This window comes from Chionomys nivalis, chromosome 14, assembly GCF_950005125.1.
Source record: "Chionomys nivalis chromosome 14, mChiNiv1.1, whole genome shotgun sequence".
Taxonomy (NCBI): domain Eukaryota; kingdom Metazoa; phylum Chordata; class Mammalia; order Rodentia; family Cricetidae; genus Chionomys; species Chionomys nivalis.
The window spans coordinates 66441098-66461467 of record NC_080099.1 but is presented as its reverse complement, the minus strand read 5'-3'; the positions used below and the strand labels follow the sequence as shown (position 1 = coordinate 66461467).

Genomic DNA, 20370 nt, shown 5'->3' with positions numbered 1-20370 from the left:
ATTATTTTACTATTTAAAAATCATAACTGTGCAACAGTACAGAAAGACATTGGTTTTCTAATTTGTTACAGCAGAAGGACATAGCGCTAACTAACCATCAATCAACACACATAATACAGTGTGACCAAAGCAAAACAACATCTGACCGTCTTAAACAAAGAGTATAAGGGAAAAACAATACGCAATTATGTAATGAACGCTACTACGATTTCTCTCGACAGCCTAGGTGTGCGTATGGGATAATACAAAGCATGCCAGGTTTGCAGGTGATTCCTGGCTTGTGTCTATGCTTCATGTATCTTCCAGTTTTCATATTAAACACAAGTTAACTTTGATGACAGGAAAGTGATATTGTAACAAAATATCTGAACTACAACTGAAAGGTTGCAATACTCTTCAAACTCTATCTCAGCAACTGTGGTGTCAGTATATTCTCAGGACCCCAGTCTTGATGGGGAGAAAGAACAAAGATGGCATGACTCGCTTATTCGAACATGTTACCAAACAAGGCACTCCTATGGGATACTTCAGATAACTCTTTTGTTTGTTAATTTTCTATTCTCAAAATTTAGTTAGTGAATCATGACTTGGGATCTGGCCCACAGCAGTGAAGCCAGTACTAGAAACAGTCCCCTTTTATCCCATATACTACAATCATTTCAATTTCTAAACTAGAGGTCCTATAGTTCCTAAACCTAGTTTGAGTTGGAGTCATGAGGCAGAAGTCATAACAACAGATATAGATTAATCATGTGGGCAATCTATTAATCAAATCTACCTAACGGAGCCCACAACACTACGTATGCATCTTCTCACATCCATGCCAGGTGAGCGATGCCTCCTGGTGCTCAGAGACAACAGAGGCAGCACCCCTGGAGCCCCCTCTGGATGCTGCCTGTGCACTTCATCTGCTTCTTGATGGGACTCTGTCGAATGCAGACTGGTATTCGGTTGAATTCCACAAGTTCTTCCAAAAGTCACAAGACCTAAAAAGGTTAGAAAACCCTCACCTCTCCACTCAGAAGTGAAGCGAGTCTTAGTGACCAGAAATAAATTAAGAGGATTGATGGAGGAGGGTCATCTGTCTATGTGTTACTTTCACTGGTTAATAAAGAAACTGCCTTGGCCCTTTGATAGGACAGACAATTAGGTAGGCAGAGTAGACAGAACAGAATGCTGGGAAGAAGGGAAGTGAGGCAGATGTGATGAAGCTCCGACCCAAGATGGACGTAGGCTAGAATCTTCCCAGTAAGCCACAACCTCGTGGTGCTACACACATTAATAGAAATGGGTTAATCAAGATGTGAGAGTTAGCCAGTAAGAGGCTAGAGCTAATGGGCCAAGCAGTGCTTAAAAGAATACAATTTATGTGTTTTGTTTTGTTTTGTTTTTTTAGTTTTTCGAGACAGGGTTTCTCTGTAGCTTTGGAGCCTGTCTTGGCACTAGCTCTTGTAGACCAGGCTGGCCTCAAACTCCCAGAGATCCGCCTGCCTCTGCCTCCCGAGTGCTGGGATTAAAGGCATGCGCCACCACCGCCCGGCCAATTTATGTGTTGTTATTTCGGGTGTAAAGCTAGCCGTGTGGAAGCCGGGCGGGACGAAAAGCAGACTTGCTTGCCTCATCACTACAGAGGCTATAGCTGCAATAAGACAATTGAAAAAAAGCAATGTGAATGTTTTACGTTCATCTATCATCTAAAAAGAAAAAGTCTGAAAAACTCTGACCAAATGGCCTCATATAAATTCTGCAAACGCTACTGACTCAGAACTTCTCCAGGAATCACACCACTTCATCTTTATCACCATCATTAGTAGTGGTAGACATGGAGGGGGCAGAGACATTGTTTATTTTATTTGTGTTTTCCTGCACATATGTATAAGTGACAGGAAAGCAGGAGCCAGCAGGAGGGCAGTCGGGCAGGGGACAAGTTAGAACAAAGTATAATGAAACACACAGATGGCAGTACCACACTGAAACCCAGCACTTTATATGATCATTTATAGAACCCATTTCAATACTCCAAGTCCAAAGGAATTCCACAATTTCACTACTCTGTCTGATAATCCTGCGAGGCCTCAGGACATCAGCACCAGTGGTATAAGCTAGCATATTATTTCTCCACTTCTTAAGCAAATAAAAGATATCCACAGATTTATTTTATATGGGCTAGTAAAAATTAAAATTTTAAAAATTTGGGAGTTAATTTTTCCCCATTAATTTCACATTTAAAGTAGAGATGTGGGAGGAGCAACGGAATCCTTATAGCAATTTACAAAGGAAGTTGGGGAAATCTACTAGAATGAATGCAGAGTCCTGCAGAACTCATTTAGAAAACTACTGCAACTGGAAGGTGGCAGGGGGTAGGCTGAGAAGCAGCTTGGTGATAGAATACTTGTGCAGTATGTATGCACCTATGGCTACAACCCCAGCAAGAAAATCTAAAGAGAAAACTACAGCATAATCACTCAGTTCATAAAAATATCATTAAGCATTAATTACAAATATATTAATATATTTTATATAATATATTATAATCTATAAATACAATATATAATATAATGAATATATAAATTTTATTATATAAATATATGGATTATGTATAATATAATTAATATATAAAATATGTTATATAATATATAAATATAATAAATGGCTGGATGGTGGTGGCCCATACCTTTAATCCCAGAACTTGGGAGGCAGAGGCAGGCAGAGCTCTGTAAATTCAGGCCAGCCTGGTCTACAGAGTGAGTTCCAGGACAGGCTCTAAAGCTATACAGAGAAACCCTATCTTGAAAAACAGTGTGTGTATGTGTGTGTGTTATATGTTAGTAAATGATACAATGCATTAGCTAATTGTCATTTGATTATGTCTTTTTTTTTTTTTTGCAAAACAACTGTTTTGAGGTTTTTTCTATTGTGCTCCACCACTTAGCAAAATCTTCATCCTTCCTTTTTGCAAACTCAGATTTGCCCTCATTCTACAATGCGCTACATTTCTGACCCTAAACATAAGCCAGACCTTAGAATTTCACCAATATTTGTTTCCATAACTCAAAAAAAAAAAAAAAAAACCATTAAAAATGGAGCACATGACTGTAACCCTCTGAGGAAGAAGGAGTCTAAGCTAAAGGCCAGAATGGCGCTGCACAGCAAAACTTTATCTCAAAACAAACCAACAGAGGCTGGAGAGGTGGCTCAGTGGTTAAGATCACTTGTCCTTGCAGAAGACCCGGGTTTGGTCCCCAGCATCCACATGGTGACTCACAACCATGCATTAACTCCAGCTCCAGAGGGCGCCCTCTTCTCCAGAAGCATCAGCACACACAGTACACACTGCACCCGTGCAGACAAACGCACATACAAAATAAATCTTAACAAAGCAACCCACGCACACAGTGGGGGAAAAAAACAGCGAGTACTTTTAAATATTATTCTAGTGTTTCTTGATACAAAGATAAACAGGTCTAAGGATTTTTGTCGTTTTTAATGAAAAACCAAACCAAACCAAAACACAAAAGTAATCCTTATTAAATTTGAGGCTTGGGAACAGAACAGTACCAAGGGCTGGACCCAGGACTTTGGGGCCTGTGAGAAATTTTTAAGAGGAAAAAAAGTTCCTTTTCATTTTTAGAACTGTTCAAGCCTTCTAAACAAGGACTATCTGCACAGCAGCGTGTTCCCACCTCTGCATGCTTTTATGTCTAAACAGAAAATGTAAAATATGTAGCTTTTTTAATAAAAACTACCTAAAAGAAGAAATGTTTTATGATGAAACAACAACAAAAACTTAATGAAACCTTCATTTGCCAGACCAGCTTTTCATCCAGTAGATCCCAGATCACAATTATAACAAGCCCAGACTGCCGGGCAGTGGTGGCGCACACCTTTACCCCAGCACTTAGGAGGCAGAGGCAGGCAGAGCTCAGCGAGTTCAGGCTCTGGTCTATAGAGCGAGTGCCATGACAGGTTCCAAAGCTACAGAGAAACCCGTCTCAAAAAACCAAAAAAGAAAAGAAAAATGAAGAAAAAAAAAAAAAAGCCCAGACTATATTAGTATTTTGAAATTATGTAAATAATTTTAATATAACCAATTCTTCCTTTATCTGAGTACCTTTGAGTGATCTGATCTTTTTCTATAATCAAGATCAAGGCCCACCATTATAGCGTTAGCGGGAAACCAGGGAAAGTTCCAAGATTCCACAAGGATGAACCCAGCTAAGACTCTATAGTGGAGAGAGTGCCCAAACTGGCCTTCCCCTGCGATCAGACTGACGGCTACCTTAATTGTTTGTCATCATGGAACCTTCATCCAGTAACTGATGGACACAAATGCAGAGGTCCACAGCTAGCACTGGGTCGAGCTCCCAGAGTCCAGTTGAAGAAAGGGAGGAGCGATAATATGAGCAAAGAGGTCAAGACCACGGTGAGAAAACCCACAGAGACAGCTGACCCGAGCTAGTGGAAACTCACTGACTCTGGACTGACAGCTGGGGAACCTGCACAGGACCAAACTAGGCCCTCTGAATGCGGTGACAGTTGTGTGGCTTGGGCAGTTTGTGGGGTCACTGGCAGTGGGATCAGGATTTATCCCTAGTGCTTGAACTGTCTTTGTGGAGCCCATTCCCCATGGAAGGATTTCTTGCTCAGCCTAGATATAGGGGGAGGGACTCGGTGCTAGACTTTGTTGGCTTCCCTCTGAAGAATAGATGGGGGCTGGGGTGGGGGAAGGGTGAGAGGAGTGAAAGAGGAGGAAAGGGAGAGAGAACTGGGATTGGTATGTAAAATTAAAGACTGTTTTATTTAAAAAAGTATATGTAAATTTAAAAAAACAAGGCTCACTACATTTTGTACATGAAATAGCTTTAAGGTGGCAACGTGCCAACCGCGTTAATACAGCAATTAGCAGAACAGAGAGTTACTGGTTTCTAATTATTTACAGGACACTTAAAAGAGAAACGTGAAATCAGCTTCACGGAGACTGGTAATGAACTGCAGTGCGCTCCAGTATGCTAAGCAGCTAGCCATGGGCGCAGAGGCGCACCCACCTTGAGAAGGAGCTGCCCTGCTCAAACACAGGGCCGTCAGAAGTGGCACGACACGGGCAAAGGACCGGGCTGATGACTTTTAAGACAGTGTGCCTGGATGGCAGACCACACACCCCAGTGTTCTAACACGAAACAAAACGCTGCCTTTTCCGGTGACCAGTATTATGAAGCAGTCCAACAAGACAGCAATCCAAATAAAATGTGCAAAAGGCAAATTCAGCAATTTAATTTCTAAACACAAATGTAAAGACTCAAGGCTTCAACTCAATGCATGCTGTTTTCTCATGAGCACCACTGTGCGTTACTTCACAGTCCAGACAGAGCCTGTCTTAAATCAAAAAGCAAACCAACGAGGCTACAGCATCTACTTCAGGCAGAGCTCAGTGCTGGGCTTCTGCTTACACACCCAGCGATGGAGAGGCTGAGGCAGAACTGCCCCAAGTTCAGGCTAGCCTTGACGACACACTGCGAATCTGTCTTCAGTTCTCAACGGAACGCCTGGACGAGCCAGCCAGGACAGGAAAATGTACCCATGAAATCTCCATGATACAAGACTGGCATGACCACCAACTGACATGACAATATGAAGAAATGCCACAAGGTCCGACATCTAGACAAGAGCTACAAGTGGTCAGCGGCTGACAAGAGAGGGAGATCAGGCTACTCCCAAATGTGTTAGGTATCAGCCATAAACATAAACAATGCTAAATGAACTCAAGTTGTTCATATATGCAAGTGCACACGCACACACAAACAATAGCAATTACGGAAGAGATCATGAAGTGGGAGGAGGGGCACGAGGGGGCCAGAGCTGGGAAGAGGGAGAAGCGAGGGCACAGGTACCTTGATTTGGCTGCATATTCATGTTTGGTCTGGGACCATAGTTTCCCATTGGCTGCCCTTGGCTCATGGTCATCTGGTTCTGCACAGGCATGCTCTGGGATGATGGCACCGAATGGTTGTAGCCTCCCATGGAGCCGTGGCTACTTGAAGGCATATTCATGGAACTGTTTGTCATGTTGAGCTGATTGGGTCCAGGTCCCTGCATTGGTATATGATTAGGCCCTTTGAAGAGAAATGGTCAGAATGGAAAATGAGTTAAAGGGATACATGGTAGCCGGGTGGTGGTGGCGCATGCCTTTAATCCCAGCACTTGGGAGGCAGAGGCAGGCGGATCTCTGTGAGTTCGAGACCAGCCTGGTCTACAGAGCTAGTTCCAGGACAGGCTCCAAAACCACAGAGAAACCCTGTCTCGAAAAACCAAAAAAAAAAAAAAAAAAAAAGACACATGGTACAAGTCTTTATTACTGTAGTAACAGCCTAAGCAACAGCTTGAATATTTAGTCGACAGGAACAGTGAACAGTTTAAACAGGTAACTCTGACAAGGTCTGTGCTGCTATTTTCCCAGCTTAAGAGAGGAGGAAATTGACTTCGGAAAACCAGGAATTGTCTGAGAGGAGTAAGGAAGGAACACTAGCTTGCTAGGCCATGAGACTCAGAGCATTAACTGTGCAAGTATGCAGTTCTAGCAGACATAAGCAAACAGAGGGCAGGCCAAGGGAACACACTGCCCAATGCATAATGCAGCAAATGATAAGCAATGGTGACATTTATAGCCATGGGCAACAGAGACAGAGTCCAGTCGAGAGGGCAGTGACAACTGGACAGCCATTTGGAAAACCATCCAGCTGGAGCACTACCTCATTTCTTCCTCTAAAACTAACTTCATTATGTATAAAACATGTAAATATTAAAGAAAAAACAAATCATAAAAGATAATTTCAGCCAGGCGGTGGTGGCGCACGCCTTTAATCCCAGCACTTGGGAGGCAGAGGCAGGCGGATCTTTGTGAGTTCGAGACCAGCCTGGTCTACAAGAGCTAGTTCCAGGACAGGCTCCAAAAACCACAGAGAAACCCTGTCTCAAAAAACCAAAAAAAAAAAAAAAAAAAAAAAAGATAATTTCAAACATGAGAACTTTGAAAATAATCTTGGAAGGGGAAGGTCTTAGGTATGCTTGAAATCTCAGAGTCATAATAAATAGATAAATTTAGTTACATAAAAATGAATTTGAACATATCCAAACAACTAAAATAGAATCTGGAGACATGGCTCAGTATAGGTAAAGTGCTTGTCATGCAGGCATGAGAACCTGTGTTGGATACCCATGTGTAAAACATAGAGCAAGACGGCAGACTTGTAATCCCTGAGGCCTGCTGGCCAACTAGCCTAGCCCGGTCAGTCTAGATTCAGCATGACCTGTCTAGAACCCTGATCCAGCTTACCACGAAGGAACACTCTTACACAGCTGAAGGGATGCAAAGCTAAGGTAAGTATTGCTTTATTTTTATACGGAGTAATCTGCAATGACTAGAAAACTTTAAAATGTACTGGTTTATGGCACAGAATATTCTGTCGCACAGACTGGCCTCAAATTCACTGTGCAGCAAGGATCATCTTGAACTCCTGAACCTCCTGCCTCCTACCTCTGAAGTGTTGGGATTACAGGTATTTACCACTACACCCAGGTTGAAATGTACTTTATACCCATCATAAAATGTACTTGTAATACAATAATTTAAGTTCTAGGATTCTATGTATGTTTTGAAGTACACGTATGCATGGAAGCAAAAATATGTGCATATGCATATGCACAGACATACCCAAACACTAGAAACTTCATTTCCATCATCAGGCAATGGTGTACAGATTAGACACATCCATAAAGAAGGGTGTGAGGATGGAGAGCACCCACCACAGCCCCACAACTTCTTTAAGTATAGTCCCACGGGGTCCTACACCCTCTACTGGCTTCCTTGGGTACTGGAATACATGTGGTACAGACATACAAAGCAGGCATAACATCTATACATTAAAAAGAAGGTGTGAATGGGCACCAAATCAGACAGCTGTCTGTACACTGATGGAAAGTTTATGTAAAGGGTGTTTCTTAGGAAGGGGGGACGGGGATGGGGATGACGGAAGGGAAGGAGAGGGGAGGGAACTAGAAATTACAGGAGCCTCTTTTCCTTCCTCCCCAGACCCAGAACTAAGCATCTGAAGAAGCAAGCATGCAGAAACGCCTGTGCCTTTTGATTTTGGTTCCACAGGAGTGTGAACTTACTTTTACTTTCAAGGCTTAACAAAAGCAAATCAAAGAAAATATTGTCATTAACATGGTCTACAGAGTGAGTTCCAAGACAGCCAGGATTACACAAAGAAACCCTGTCTCAAAACAAACAAAACACTACACTAGGAAATTAAAAACAGATGGGAGAAATATAAGCTATTGGTCTTCCAATTTCTCTTACACCAAACAGTAAATGTTCTTTTAAGATAGTACTGGGTAGCCAGGCGGTGGTGGCGCACGCCTTTAATCCCAGCACTCGGGAGGCAGAGGCAGGCGGATCTCTGTGAATTTGAGGCCAGCCTGGTCTACAAGAGCTAGTTCCAGGACAGGAACCAAAAAAAAAAAAAAAAAAAGCTACGGAGAAACCCTGTCTCGAAAAATCAAAAAAAAAAAAAAAAAAAGATAGTAGGTATTTAGAAATTACTGTTTTAGAAGCTCTGCGGTATTCTAGACAATCGCATCATTAGTTGGCAATCTTTGTTCATAGAAAGTAATTTATGGATTTGCCTTAGCAGGTGAGAGTATTCACTGCTGTGCAAGCCTGCTGACCTGAGTTCCACATTGGGAATCTACATAAAAAGTCAGATACAGTGGCACACACCTGAAACCTCAACACTCCTGCAGTGACATGGAGAGAGGCAGAGAGTCCACGGATGAACTAGCCTGAGCCCAGAGTGCAGAGAGTCAGTCCACGGGTGAGCTGGCCTGAGCCCAGAGTGCAGAGAGTCAGTTCATGGGTGAGCTAGCCTAAGTCCAAAGAGCAGAGAGTCCACGGGTGAGCTAGCCTGAGCCCAGAGTGCACGAGATCCTGCCTCAGCAAGGCGGACAGCTAGTTCCTCGATTTTCCAGACTATCCACATGACACATCCACATACATAATAAGCATTTCAAAATTGTTAATAAAAAAGGACATACCTTTATTTGGCTTTATAAATAAACCAAGATGTTAAATTAACAATAATTGCATGTTTCTCAGTTGTTTACTTGATCTTAGGCCTCACTGTCATCTGGAGAGTTAGATACGAGTTCTAATCAAAGGTTCTACCACAAAGCTCCCAACGGGCTAACCTGGACTAGCATTGTGTCTCAGTTCTAAAGTGGCGTGTCCTAGAGAGCCACACACTGACTTGGCAAGAAGCTTTCTCTCAACAACAGTCTAACTGCCTATACTCCTACCTCCACGCTGTGAGGGAGGAGAACCGGAGAAAGACCATTTGCCTCCTGCATTAACAGCAGCACACCGATCTTCTAAACCACGTTACCTTGTCTCATCTACTCAGCGTTATCCTCTTTGGTTCTTTTACTAAATCTGCCATCCTTGGGCACCAACGTAACCAGCAGCACAACCAGTCAAATAAGAGACTATTCTGAGCACAACTATCCAGGTCAATAATAAAAATGGTTCCGTTGTTTCAATTTACTCTATTGCTAATTGAATGGTGCTCTTTTCAATTTTGCTAATGAAAATACCTTAGTCTTTGGAAAGTAAAAATGTTCTCATATTAAAGGTAGAGTATGCTTTATCAAAACTTACAGACTATTAGAAAAACAAAAATAGTTTAAGGATACTTTTTGGCAAGTAGCCTAAAAAGATCACTATTGTACTGATTCTAGGGTTAAAATGGATAAATGGAACAGCTCACTATTAAGAGAGCTTATATTACTTTTCAGTTTCCAATACTGTCTCTAAATCAATTTCCATTTTAATGATACTCTATAAACATATGTACTAACAAGAATCTAGATTTGGCTTCAGAACTATCTGCAAGGAAATATTAAATACACCAGCCCTTCAGGGACAGTACCCAGGCCTTTTGCAGTGTTCCTATTTCTGAGAGATCAATACGTTTTTAGGTAAATAAATGTCATGGTTCTTTTTCATGAACAGGCCTTAATTCTTAAGCCATGGCAAAATCCCTTTCGCCCCCAAAAGCTCCTAAAGCCAACTGTATTGCAGAGTTTCAGACAGACTAAATTTAGCCAGTTCTGTTCATCCCAGGAATGCTGTGTGTCAGCTACGCCAAAGCCCAAGGGCGGCCTGATAAGCACTGAATACAGGTCACGTCGCTCTGCAGCTAACAAACTCGAAGAGAGCCTGGACTCGGGGGCATTCAAAGCAGTTTTGTCATCAACAATCTAGTATCCCCTGAGCCCCCATGTCGTTTCAGTTGCTAAGCAACTCTGGTGTTAATGTCTTAGAGGAGAAAACTTACCAGGCATCTGGCCGTTCATCTGGTTCTGCATGTGTGGGGCAGGAGGGCCCCCACCCACCATTCCATCTGAAGGCATGTTGTGAGAACGGGGAGGGGGCGGAGGGCCGCTCTGACTCATCCCTCCAGGACCCATAGGCATATTCTGTGTGGGCGGCTGAAAGAAGACAGCTTTAGTAAACCAAGAGAAACAGAAAAAATTCATAGGAATGGCTGCTGTCTATATTAGTAAACAATACAAACAAAACAATAAATGCATATCAATATCTTGTAATGTATGTTAATGATGGACTTATTAAAATCATATTTAATATTCCTCACAACCTCAAGTGCTTGGAAAGTAGACTACAGTTAAAGTGTGCTCTAACGTATACAATCTCACAGTGAAATGGAATTTTCTAATAGGCTATGCAGACTTTTCCTTTATTGATGATCTCTAATGTGTCTATTATTTAAATTACATTTAAAACCTAAGTGTCTTTTCATTATCAACATAGTTGGAAGTTTATTAATGGTAGACTTTTACCTGCAAAGGCGATAACAACAGCACAGTACACAAAAAGAGTGAGAAAGAACAATGTCTTTCTGCTTAGAGGGTGAGCACTGGCAGTGGGAGAATGGTAAACAGCTCAGCTTATTCTCTGCCCGTCAAGGGCTAGGATTGGTACTGATGGCCTGAAAGGGTACACAGGGCCTCTAAAGAACGTCTCCGACAAACTTTTGAAATTTTTGAAGAAAACTACTCACTAAATATGAGAGCTCACAAAAGGGTTAAAGGAAACACACACACACACACAAAGATCTTCAACACTCTGTCCCACTTCTTTTTTTTTTGTTTGGTTTTTCGAGACAGGGTTTCTCTGTAGCTTTGGTGCCCGTCCCGGAACTAGCTCTTGTAGACCAGGCTGGCCTCGAACTCCCAGAGATCCGCCTGCCTCTGCCTCCCGAGTGCTGGGATTAAAGGTGTGCGCCACCACCGCCCGGCACTGTCCCACTTCTTATGTGAAAAAGGCAAATGGTTGGTTAGTTTCTTTCCAAGCCCTCATTTTCAGTCTGCAGGTTACAAAGGTGTAGAGATACACACTATTAAGGTCTACACATCTCTTCTGCTTTCTTTCCTTCCTCCTTCCAGACCTTTTGCTGACGTCCACTTCAGCAACCCAACCATATCTGTCACCTCTAATCAGTCACTAATGCAGCTTTCAGATCTGAACACAGCAGCACTTGGCAGACATCAGAAGACTCATTGTTAATGAATCGCTAACAGTTGCAGAAATATTGGTTCTTTCTATTTTTGTAGACCAGCCTGGCCTCAATCCCAAACCATTCACCTGCCTCTGCCTCCTGAGTGCTTGGATTAAAGGTATGCACCACCATCTCCAGGCAGTGTTTGAAAAACAAACAAACAAAAACACTTTTTTCTTCCCTGCCTCCCTCCCTCCCTCTCTCCCTCCCCTCCTCCCTCTCTCTCTCTATATATATAGCAATTTCAACTCTTGTACATACACTGCAAAACTTGCAGATAAAACACCCACTAAGGCATCGCTCAAAAGAACCCCCAGGTGAAGTGAATGTAATACCTGCCAGCCAGCGAACAGATAAACAAACATGTAAAGTCATCACACAGAAACACTACAGTAGTGACGCATGCTTACCAGGGTGAGCCCAAAAGACACCAAGTGAAGGAGGCTACACAAGAGGCTGTCACGTGACTCCATCCTTACAAATGCCAGGTCAGCAAATAGAGGCAGACAGCAGATTAGTTGTTGCCAGTGAGTCGTAGAAAAGGAGAACTGATTTAGTGGCATCAGATACAGGTTTTTCTTTTTTTAAGAATTCCCCTTTTTAAATGTATAGGTGTTTATCCTATGTGTATAAAATATATATGTGTACCACATGCCTGCCTGGTGTCCAAGGAGACCAGAATAGAGCACTGGATACATGGGAACTGGAGCTACAGATGCTGTGGCTGCCTCTCGGGTGTGGAAACTAAACCCAGGTCTTTCACAAAACCAGCTCATGCTTTTAGCCACTGAGCCAGCTGTCCAGCGCAGATGGGAACTGTTGTGTTTTTGTTTGAAATGGCACAGTGTAATGGTAAAGGCTGTGTGCTTTACAATGGCCAACAGAGAGACTGTTTTATAGAAATTTTACTTCAATCCAAAAGGATAAACAAATCAGAGGATAATAGTAAAGTTTTAAATTTTTATTTTTTTATTATATGTGCATCGGGGATAGGGGGATTTGTCAGAATGCAATTGGAGAGAACTGGTTCTCTCCTTTCATAATGTGGGTCCCAGGAACCAAATTCAGATTGTTAGGCTTGGCACCTTTACAGGTTCAACAACCTCCCTAATTCTATAAATAATAAAGACATGTAAAGCATTCAAATTTTTGAGTTGTCAAAAACTTAAAAGTAACCATGTTTGATATTAGCAAAAACGGGAGGAAAAAAAAACCCAGAAAAATCAGGAAAATGGAGAATTTCTGTAAAATCCTATAAGAGAGTCAGGTGTAAATCCCTGAATTAGAAGCAAAATCACAGAAATTAAGACAGCAATAGTTAGAAACAACAGAACAGGTCTGGGATGTGATTTACAGACAGAGATGTACAAGAGGGACAAGACAAACAAACCAAAGGAGTGCCCATGAGCTGGGGACAGAACTGCTGTAAAGAGCGTGTCTAGCGCACAAAAGGCCCTGGGGTTGAGGCCAGCACAAAGTGCAAAAGTCCATACAACATCTACCTGGAGTTAGAGAACAGGGTAAAACAGAGCAGGAGATCCTGGCTGAGCTTCCCAAAGCTAATCAACGACTCCTGTGAAGACAACACACAGAGCGGTAACAAACCAGCCACAACTCCACACGAAGACAAAACACTCTTCTCTCCATCCTGAGGATGAAATAAAAATTCTTTAAGGTGAGCAAAAGCTAGAATTTGTTACAAGAAAGAGGTTCACTGAAAAATAACCAGGGTCTGGAGACAGAGATAACCAGTGCAGACATGAGTTCTGTTCCCACTGTCCACACAGCAGCTCACAACCTATAAGCTCCAGCTCCAGGGGAACAGAAAACTTTTCTGCCTCTGAGGACAACAGAAACAAAGAAAGTGCAGGCATGTAGGCAAACTCTCATATACAGAAGAAATTCCGTAAACCTTTTAAACAGTAAATAACTATATAGGAGCACATGTTTGAAAGCGTATGGAGGAATGAATGAATTAGTAAATATATCAACTAACAGAAATGACTATTAACATTCACAATAATGATGACGTAGGAGGGGCTGAGCCATGGGTACCAGAAGGAAAAGAGGATGCTCTTTGGGATGAACCCAGACACCCAACAAAAGGACTGACTGCAGAGCTGTGCACTTCTTATCACAACTTTAAGGATCTGAGATGCAAAAACTGAGAGACTGACAAGAAAGGAAACCATAGAGAGAGAGCCGGAGATTTTTCAACATACTTCTCTCAGTAATTCACAAAATGCCAAAAACAAAAGACAAATCAAAACGGCTGAAACCAGAAGGCCGGCAGAATTCACTACAAACCACTAACAGAATCACATTATACAAAGAAGCTACCACAGGAAATCAGAAGTAATTTTTAACTGAATGATAATTAAAACGCAACGTGGAAATTTGTGGTAGGCCAGCATGGGTGCACACACAGCATCCTGACCCCCGGGCAAAGCGGGAGGAACATCAAGTCTGAGGTACCTGAGCTACAAAGTAAGATCCTGGTTCAAAAAGGACCCAGAACCATGAGATACAGCAAGATTATACAGATGGTAGTTTGTGGTTTAAAGAAAATCAAACTCTGATTCTTTGAGACTCCCAATAACCAACAACCCTTAGCAGGAATTATCAAGAAAAAAGAGAATATACAAATTTTACAGAAACTAAGGGTGTAGGCAGCAATCAATATTCAACAGACTAAGCGACAGCTAGAGACCTTCAGAACAACTGTAACAGACTAAGAGACAGCTAGAGACCTTCAGAACAACTGTAACAGACTAAGAGACAGCTAGAGACCTTCAGAACAACTGTACAGGTGTCTGATAATCCAGATGAAGTAGACAAAGCATCTGAAATATGTAGCTTAAGGAAACGGACACAAAATACAGCAAGTCTGAGGGTTGTGTGTGGCTCAACAGTAGGGCACTATTGTACACCATGCGACCCTGGACTCAGCTACCAGCACCAAGAAAGGAAGAAAGTGGGGAGGTAAATTTGAAAAATCTTCTATTAAAAAACTTGATCCATATTTTTAAGTCTTTCCTGAAGAAATCTCTTGTGAGCTTTTATTATTGTTTCATACATAAATTACTTAGGAATAAAAAAATAGAAAATGGAAATCCATATATATGTAACCATTGAGAAATAAAAATAAGAGAGCAGAGGCCATCATACCCTGACGGAGGTATTTCAGAAGACAATTTACAGACATTACTAACTTGAACACACCACGAGCAAATCAAGTCTAGAATGGTGGACAATAGGCTTCACTGTAGGAATGCAGGTCAGCACGACTGTGAACGAGGACAAAAAGCTCCAAATTAGCAAGTGACGTCTACAGAGAGCTAGGAAGAGAAACCAGGTGGCTCAGAAGGTCAGGGTGCCTGAGCCCCACAGTGAAAGGCTGATGACCACAGTAAGACCCCAAGAATCCATTCAAGGTAGAAGAAAACACTCCACAAGTTTGACCCGTTTCCCACAGTACACCATGGTAATCACAACCCCGTCCCACTCACATAGAAAATAACCATTCTTTTTTAAAAGAACAAAAGAGGCATTCACACCCAAATAAAACTAATATACAAAAAGTTTATAACCAACATCATCTTATTAATGAAATATTGCACTCATGTCCCTGTGGTTCAAGAATAAAACAAAAATATTTACTAATACTGATAAACCAAAAAGCAAATCAAAGTCAGAAGTAACTAGAAAAAAAGCAACAATGACAGAAGACTGGGAAAGGAAATCACAGTGTGGTTTCCTCAGATGCATGACTGAGCACACACATGTGCACACATGTAGAATGAGAAGACACATACATAAACTATGTTACTGTTTATTTCCAAAAAATGAAAATGAAAATATCAACTGACAGCATTTAACCTAAGAAGAGATGGACAACATCTTCATAGAGAAACTGTTAGGAGCAACTGAAACCTCCAACAGAAGAACACGCCATCTTCATTCAATGCAGAAGATAACAGACTTCCCTGATGTTAACCCACAGATGCCATGTAGCACATGTCAAAACCACAGCTGGCTTTTCTCCTGAATTCACAAACTCATTCCAACATTTACTAGTACATGAAAAGGGTTTAGAGTCATCATAGCAATCTTAACAACAATTAGCAGCAAATATGAAGACTTAACTAGAAGGTACAATAATAAGACCATGTGGTTGGCGCAAGGACAGATTTAAAAGACTGAGAAAAGAGAATAGTGGTCAAGGAACAGCTTCCAGTAAGTGGTGCCGACGCAACAGTGTGTATGTGATAGATCATGGGAGAGCCTAGGACCTCACGCATGCTGGTCAGCTGCTACTGATTCACACCCAAAATATAGGCATATCTTCATAACCTTGTTAAAGGAAAATGAGAACCAAACAATCAATGCCCTTACAAGCAGACCAAGGCAATTTTCAAAGCAGAGGGCATGTGAGAGAGATAGAGATCACAGACTTACTACTCTTCCACGGGCACAGCTCTGGCTTTCAGGCTCAGTTTTTATTTTAAAAATTCCTACAATCAATTACAAAAAGTTCAAGTAATTAAAAACTAGCCAAGAAAGGGACACTAGAAACTCTGGGGATTATAGCATTGTTCTTACAACTAACAAACACATGGAATTATGGAAACTCATCTGAACACTTAAAAGGATGGGCTTACTGTGAGTGAATTATATGTCAAAGGTTACTTTATTTTCTACCGTTCCTAGAATGAGAATTACTGAGCTCCCACTGCCTACTCCCAACATCCTAAACATTTCTTCATTTCTGAGTCCAATTCTAATTTTCCACACCTGTCACTGTCTGTAACTCTACTATGCAGCAGGTTACATAAGGGTAAGGGCCACGATTACATTATTTGCTAATTGTTGACGCCTCCAATTATCAAATCAACTTGATAAATATTTGAGAGATGATATGAAATATAAACAGCGTTCTTTCACGGACTTGTTTGTTTTCCCCAGCGCTGGGAATCTAACTGATCTAAGCCAGGGCCTTGTACACGCGCACAAGCGCTCTTCTGCTAACCCTCCTCCGATCCCTCACTGCTTCTTCACCTCTTCTGGAAATCTCCCAAGTCTGGGTGAAGGCAGTTCCACCCTGAGAACAGTGGAGCCATCCCAACAGCTCTTTCTCGTCCCCACTGGCATTCTACTCTCAGCACACCCTCTGGCCTCTACTCTCCACCTGGGATGTAACCATGTCTACTACTTCCTGGACCATCGCCCTGGTGCAGCTACTGCCATCTCTGGGGTATAACAGTTGCCTCCTGATTCCCTTCAACCCACCCCTTCTGTACCATCCTTTCCAGTCTGCACAGGATCTTATTAAAATGGAACAACTTCTCAAAAGCCTCTAATAGCTTTAATTTTCAGAGTAGACACCCAAGTCCTTAGAATCAAAAAAGCAATCTTCTGTTGACATGCCACCTCAGTTACTGTATATACTGGCCCTTGCCTTCATCCTGTTCCTTCAATAAGACAGTTTCCTATCAGCCACTTCTCAGTGAGGTACAGCCTCCTTCCACTTTGCACATCCCATCCTGCAATCGCTGTCACTGTCCCCAATATATGATTCCTGCTCTTTCCTTCCCTCTCCATAGATTACCATCTTTCAACACCCTACCCAATCTTTTACTACACCTGCCTTGCCTGATGGAAGGAAGAACAAGACAGTGGTGGTTTCTGGCTCTTTTGCTCACTGATACTTTAAAAGTATTAATTACTACAGCCTGACATACTGTAAACTATATACAGTCAATAAATTAATGAGCTCAAAATTTCAGTTTACCATAAAACTGTAAGTCAGTGTATCAAATTACCTTCAATATCGCTTTAGAATATAAATATACAACAAAGCAAAATCTTTAGCTTCCTTATTCTTAGTATAATTGGCATTAATAAAGCTCCCCACAAGGAGGCACTAAAACGACAGAGAAACCTAAGAATCAAAACTAGCAACAAGAAGAGACACCTGTACACATAAAGCTGCCTAAAGCTGCTAAGAGCTAGACCCGCAAACAAGAGCCTCATCATGCACTGAGACAGGCTGCACAGCCCCCACTGGCACACTTCCTTTACTTTCCGGCCCTAACTCAATCTTTCAAAAGTGAACACACACACACATAGGTATATACATATATATTCATATATTCATATATATATATACATATATATTCATCGTATTTAATACATACACATACATTCATCTTAAACAGCTTAGGAATGTCTCTCATATTCACTCATTCGCATAAGAAATTTCAGGATGCCATCATAAGCAGTATTGAATTTCTGCAAGTGTTAGGTATCATCAATTAATTTCCATAACTAGATTATCCTTACTCCCAAACTAGAAAGCAGAAAGAAAAAGAAAGGAAGGAAGGAAGGAAGGAAGGAAGGAAGGAAGGAAGGAAGAAAGAAAGAAAGAAAGAAAGAAAGAAAGAAAGAAAGAAAGAAAGAAAGAAAGGAAGGAAGGAAGGAACTGAGCTGACTGGGCGACCTTCCATAGTTAATGCTCCCACCTATATGTGAAGGATGACCATTCTCCAAACTTCCTAGGCGCTAGGCGCTTATTCTATTGGACTGTCCCTGGTTTTAGTACCAGGTTCCCGATCAACTCAATCTTTCTCATTCATGAGAGCAAGTACTTCAAACCAAATATTATACTTCACCTCAGTTCTGACAACCCAAATTTATCCAACTTCAACATTCTAATTAATGAACAGTCATTGAGATGATGCCTACTTTTGTAGGCCAGGTTGTCCTAGACCCTGTGACTCTCTTAAGTAAGGCTCCCAAGTGTTGGAATTATAGACATCATGTGTCCTAATTTTACATAAGGAAAGTAAATGGGGGGGTCCTCTTCCCAGGAGCATTTTCTAGAATATACTTCAAAATAAACCAAACAACGGGCTGAGAATACGCTTATGGGAAATACAAAGCACATTTAAATCTCTGGGACTCATCTCTAAGAACACAGAAAATTAAATGAAGGCTTTATTATTGTACCTGATGTAAGCAATTATAACTTGGATGGAAAGGTATCCTGGCATTCGGGAGCCACACCACACAACAAAATTCACAGAAGAGATTTTTCTGAGGGGAAGAATCGGGAGGATGGCTGCCTCTGCTCGGGCAAGGAGCAACAGGGGAGTTAGCAGAAGAAGGCAGGTTGTATGGAGTTTCTGTGGGGGGGTAAGGAGTAGTGGGACTTCAAGCCCAGAGCTTGTGGATTTTGTTCTGTAGGGTGGGGCAGGGTCCAGATTTAGGAGAGTAGTATTCTATGGGTGGAACCTGGCACTTGGAGGACCTCAGGGGAAAGCCCTGGCCACTAGTGTGCTCCAGGGGCTTACACCATCTCCTCCCCTACGGCACTTGGGTTACATGTGGGTTCTGGGATCCAAAATCAAATCTTCATGTGTGGTAGCCTGAATGAAACTGTCCCCCAAAGGCTCACATATTTGAATGTTTGTTCCAGTTGGTAAACAGTTTGGGAAGGACTAGGAGGTGTGGCCTTGTTGATGGAGGTGTGTCACTGGGGGTGGACTCTGAGGCTTCAATTCAAAAGCCCATGCCACTCCCAGTTAGCTTTCTTTGCTGTCGGCTCTCAGCTCCTGCTCCAGTGCCATGCCTGCTCCCAGCTCCCTGCCATGATGGCCATGGGCTCTAGCCCTCTACAACTGTGAGCCCCAATAACCTCTTTATAAGCTGCCTGTTCATGGTGTTTTACCACAGCAGCAATGGGTTTTTGATCCTACTGCACGTACTGGGAGCCTAGGCAGTTTGGATACTCCTCTTACTAGACCGGGATGGAGGTGGATGGTCTTTGGACTTCCCACAGGGCAGGGAACCCTGATTGCTCTTAGGGCTGACGAGGGAGGGGGATTTGATTGGGGGAGGGAAATGGGAGGTGGTGGTGGAGAGGAGGCAGAAATCTGAAAGAAAGAAAGAAAGAAAGAAAGAAAGAAAGAAAGAAAGAAAGAAAGAAAGAAAGAAAGAAAGAAAGAAAAGAAAAGAAAAGAAAAAAATGCAAAAAGAAAAAAGAAAGTAAGAAAGACACCTAGAAATAGATGGCTTCCAAATGAAGATTTTGTTGCCTGAGTGTGAAATTAGAGTATAGCTTCCATTAGACAGGACTATTTGTGTATTCCACAGGCCTTTTTCAACACAGTCTGAAAAAAAAAAAAAAAACAGTTTTGTCTGTGACTGTTATGGGACAGACTTCGTAGGGAGATGCAAGACATTTGCTTGTTCACCCCAGAGAGGGAGCCCATGATAGACCAAAGTACAGATACCACCAAAGTCCAACTTGGTGAACCAGCATGTTTTATTGGGGATACTTATGGAATATGGGTGAGGGGTTACTTACAGGAGCAGAAATGACTCAAGACAACTGCATCATCAAAGTTCGCCACAACTGGGTGGCAGCTTACAAAAGCTGGGTTACCTGGAGCACGCTGCACAGCTTGCACACAGCTCAGCAGACAGAAAGAGTCCTTTCCATGAAACTCAGTGGGTCTAAGGCTCTTTCAAGTAGTTCACCTGGTATTTGGTTTTGTTGTTGTTTGTTTTTTGGCAGCTGGCTGGTCTCTGCTCCATTCAGGTTGATTTGGCTGGTCTCTCAGTCCTTCTAGGTTGTTTGTGTTGTCTCAGAGTATTCTTTACAGCCCAGCTATTTTGACTCTTCCTAGTCTTCACTGCTCAGAAACTCTTGGGGAGGAGGGGCTTAGTGAATCTGATC

The 20370-nt window shown here is 42.1% G+C and overlaps 1 protein-coding gene across 4 annotated transcripts in view; it reads right to left on the bottom strand.

Annotated features, from left to right (window-relative positions):
- The window catches only part of Ss18 (SS18 subunit of BAF chromatin remodeling complex), a 57264-nt gene that overhangs the window by 18861 nt on the left and 18033 nt on the right, over positions 1 to 20370 (bottom strand). For all 4 annotated transcript variants that reach the window (XM_057788745.1, XM_057788743.1, XM_057788746.1 and 1 more), the window contains exons 4-5: positions 10389 to 10542; positions 5889 to 6110 (exon numbers count right to left, since the gene is read on the bottom strand). In XM_057788745.1, coding sequence (XP_057644728.1) covers positions 5889 to 6110; positions 10389 to 10542 — 376 coding nt within the window. The remainder of the gene's footprint in view (positions 1 to 5888; positions 6111 to 10388; positions 10543 to 20370) is intronic.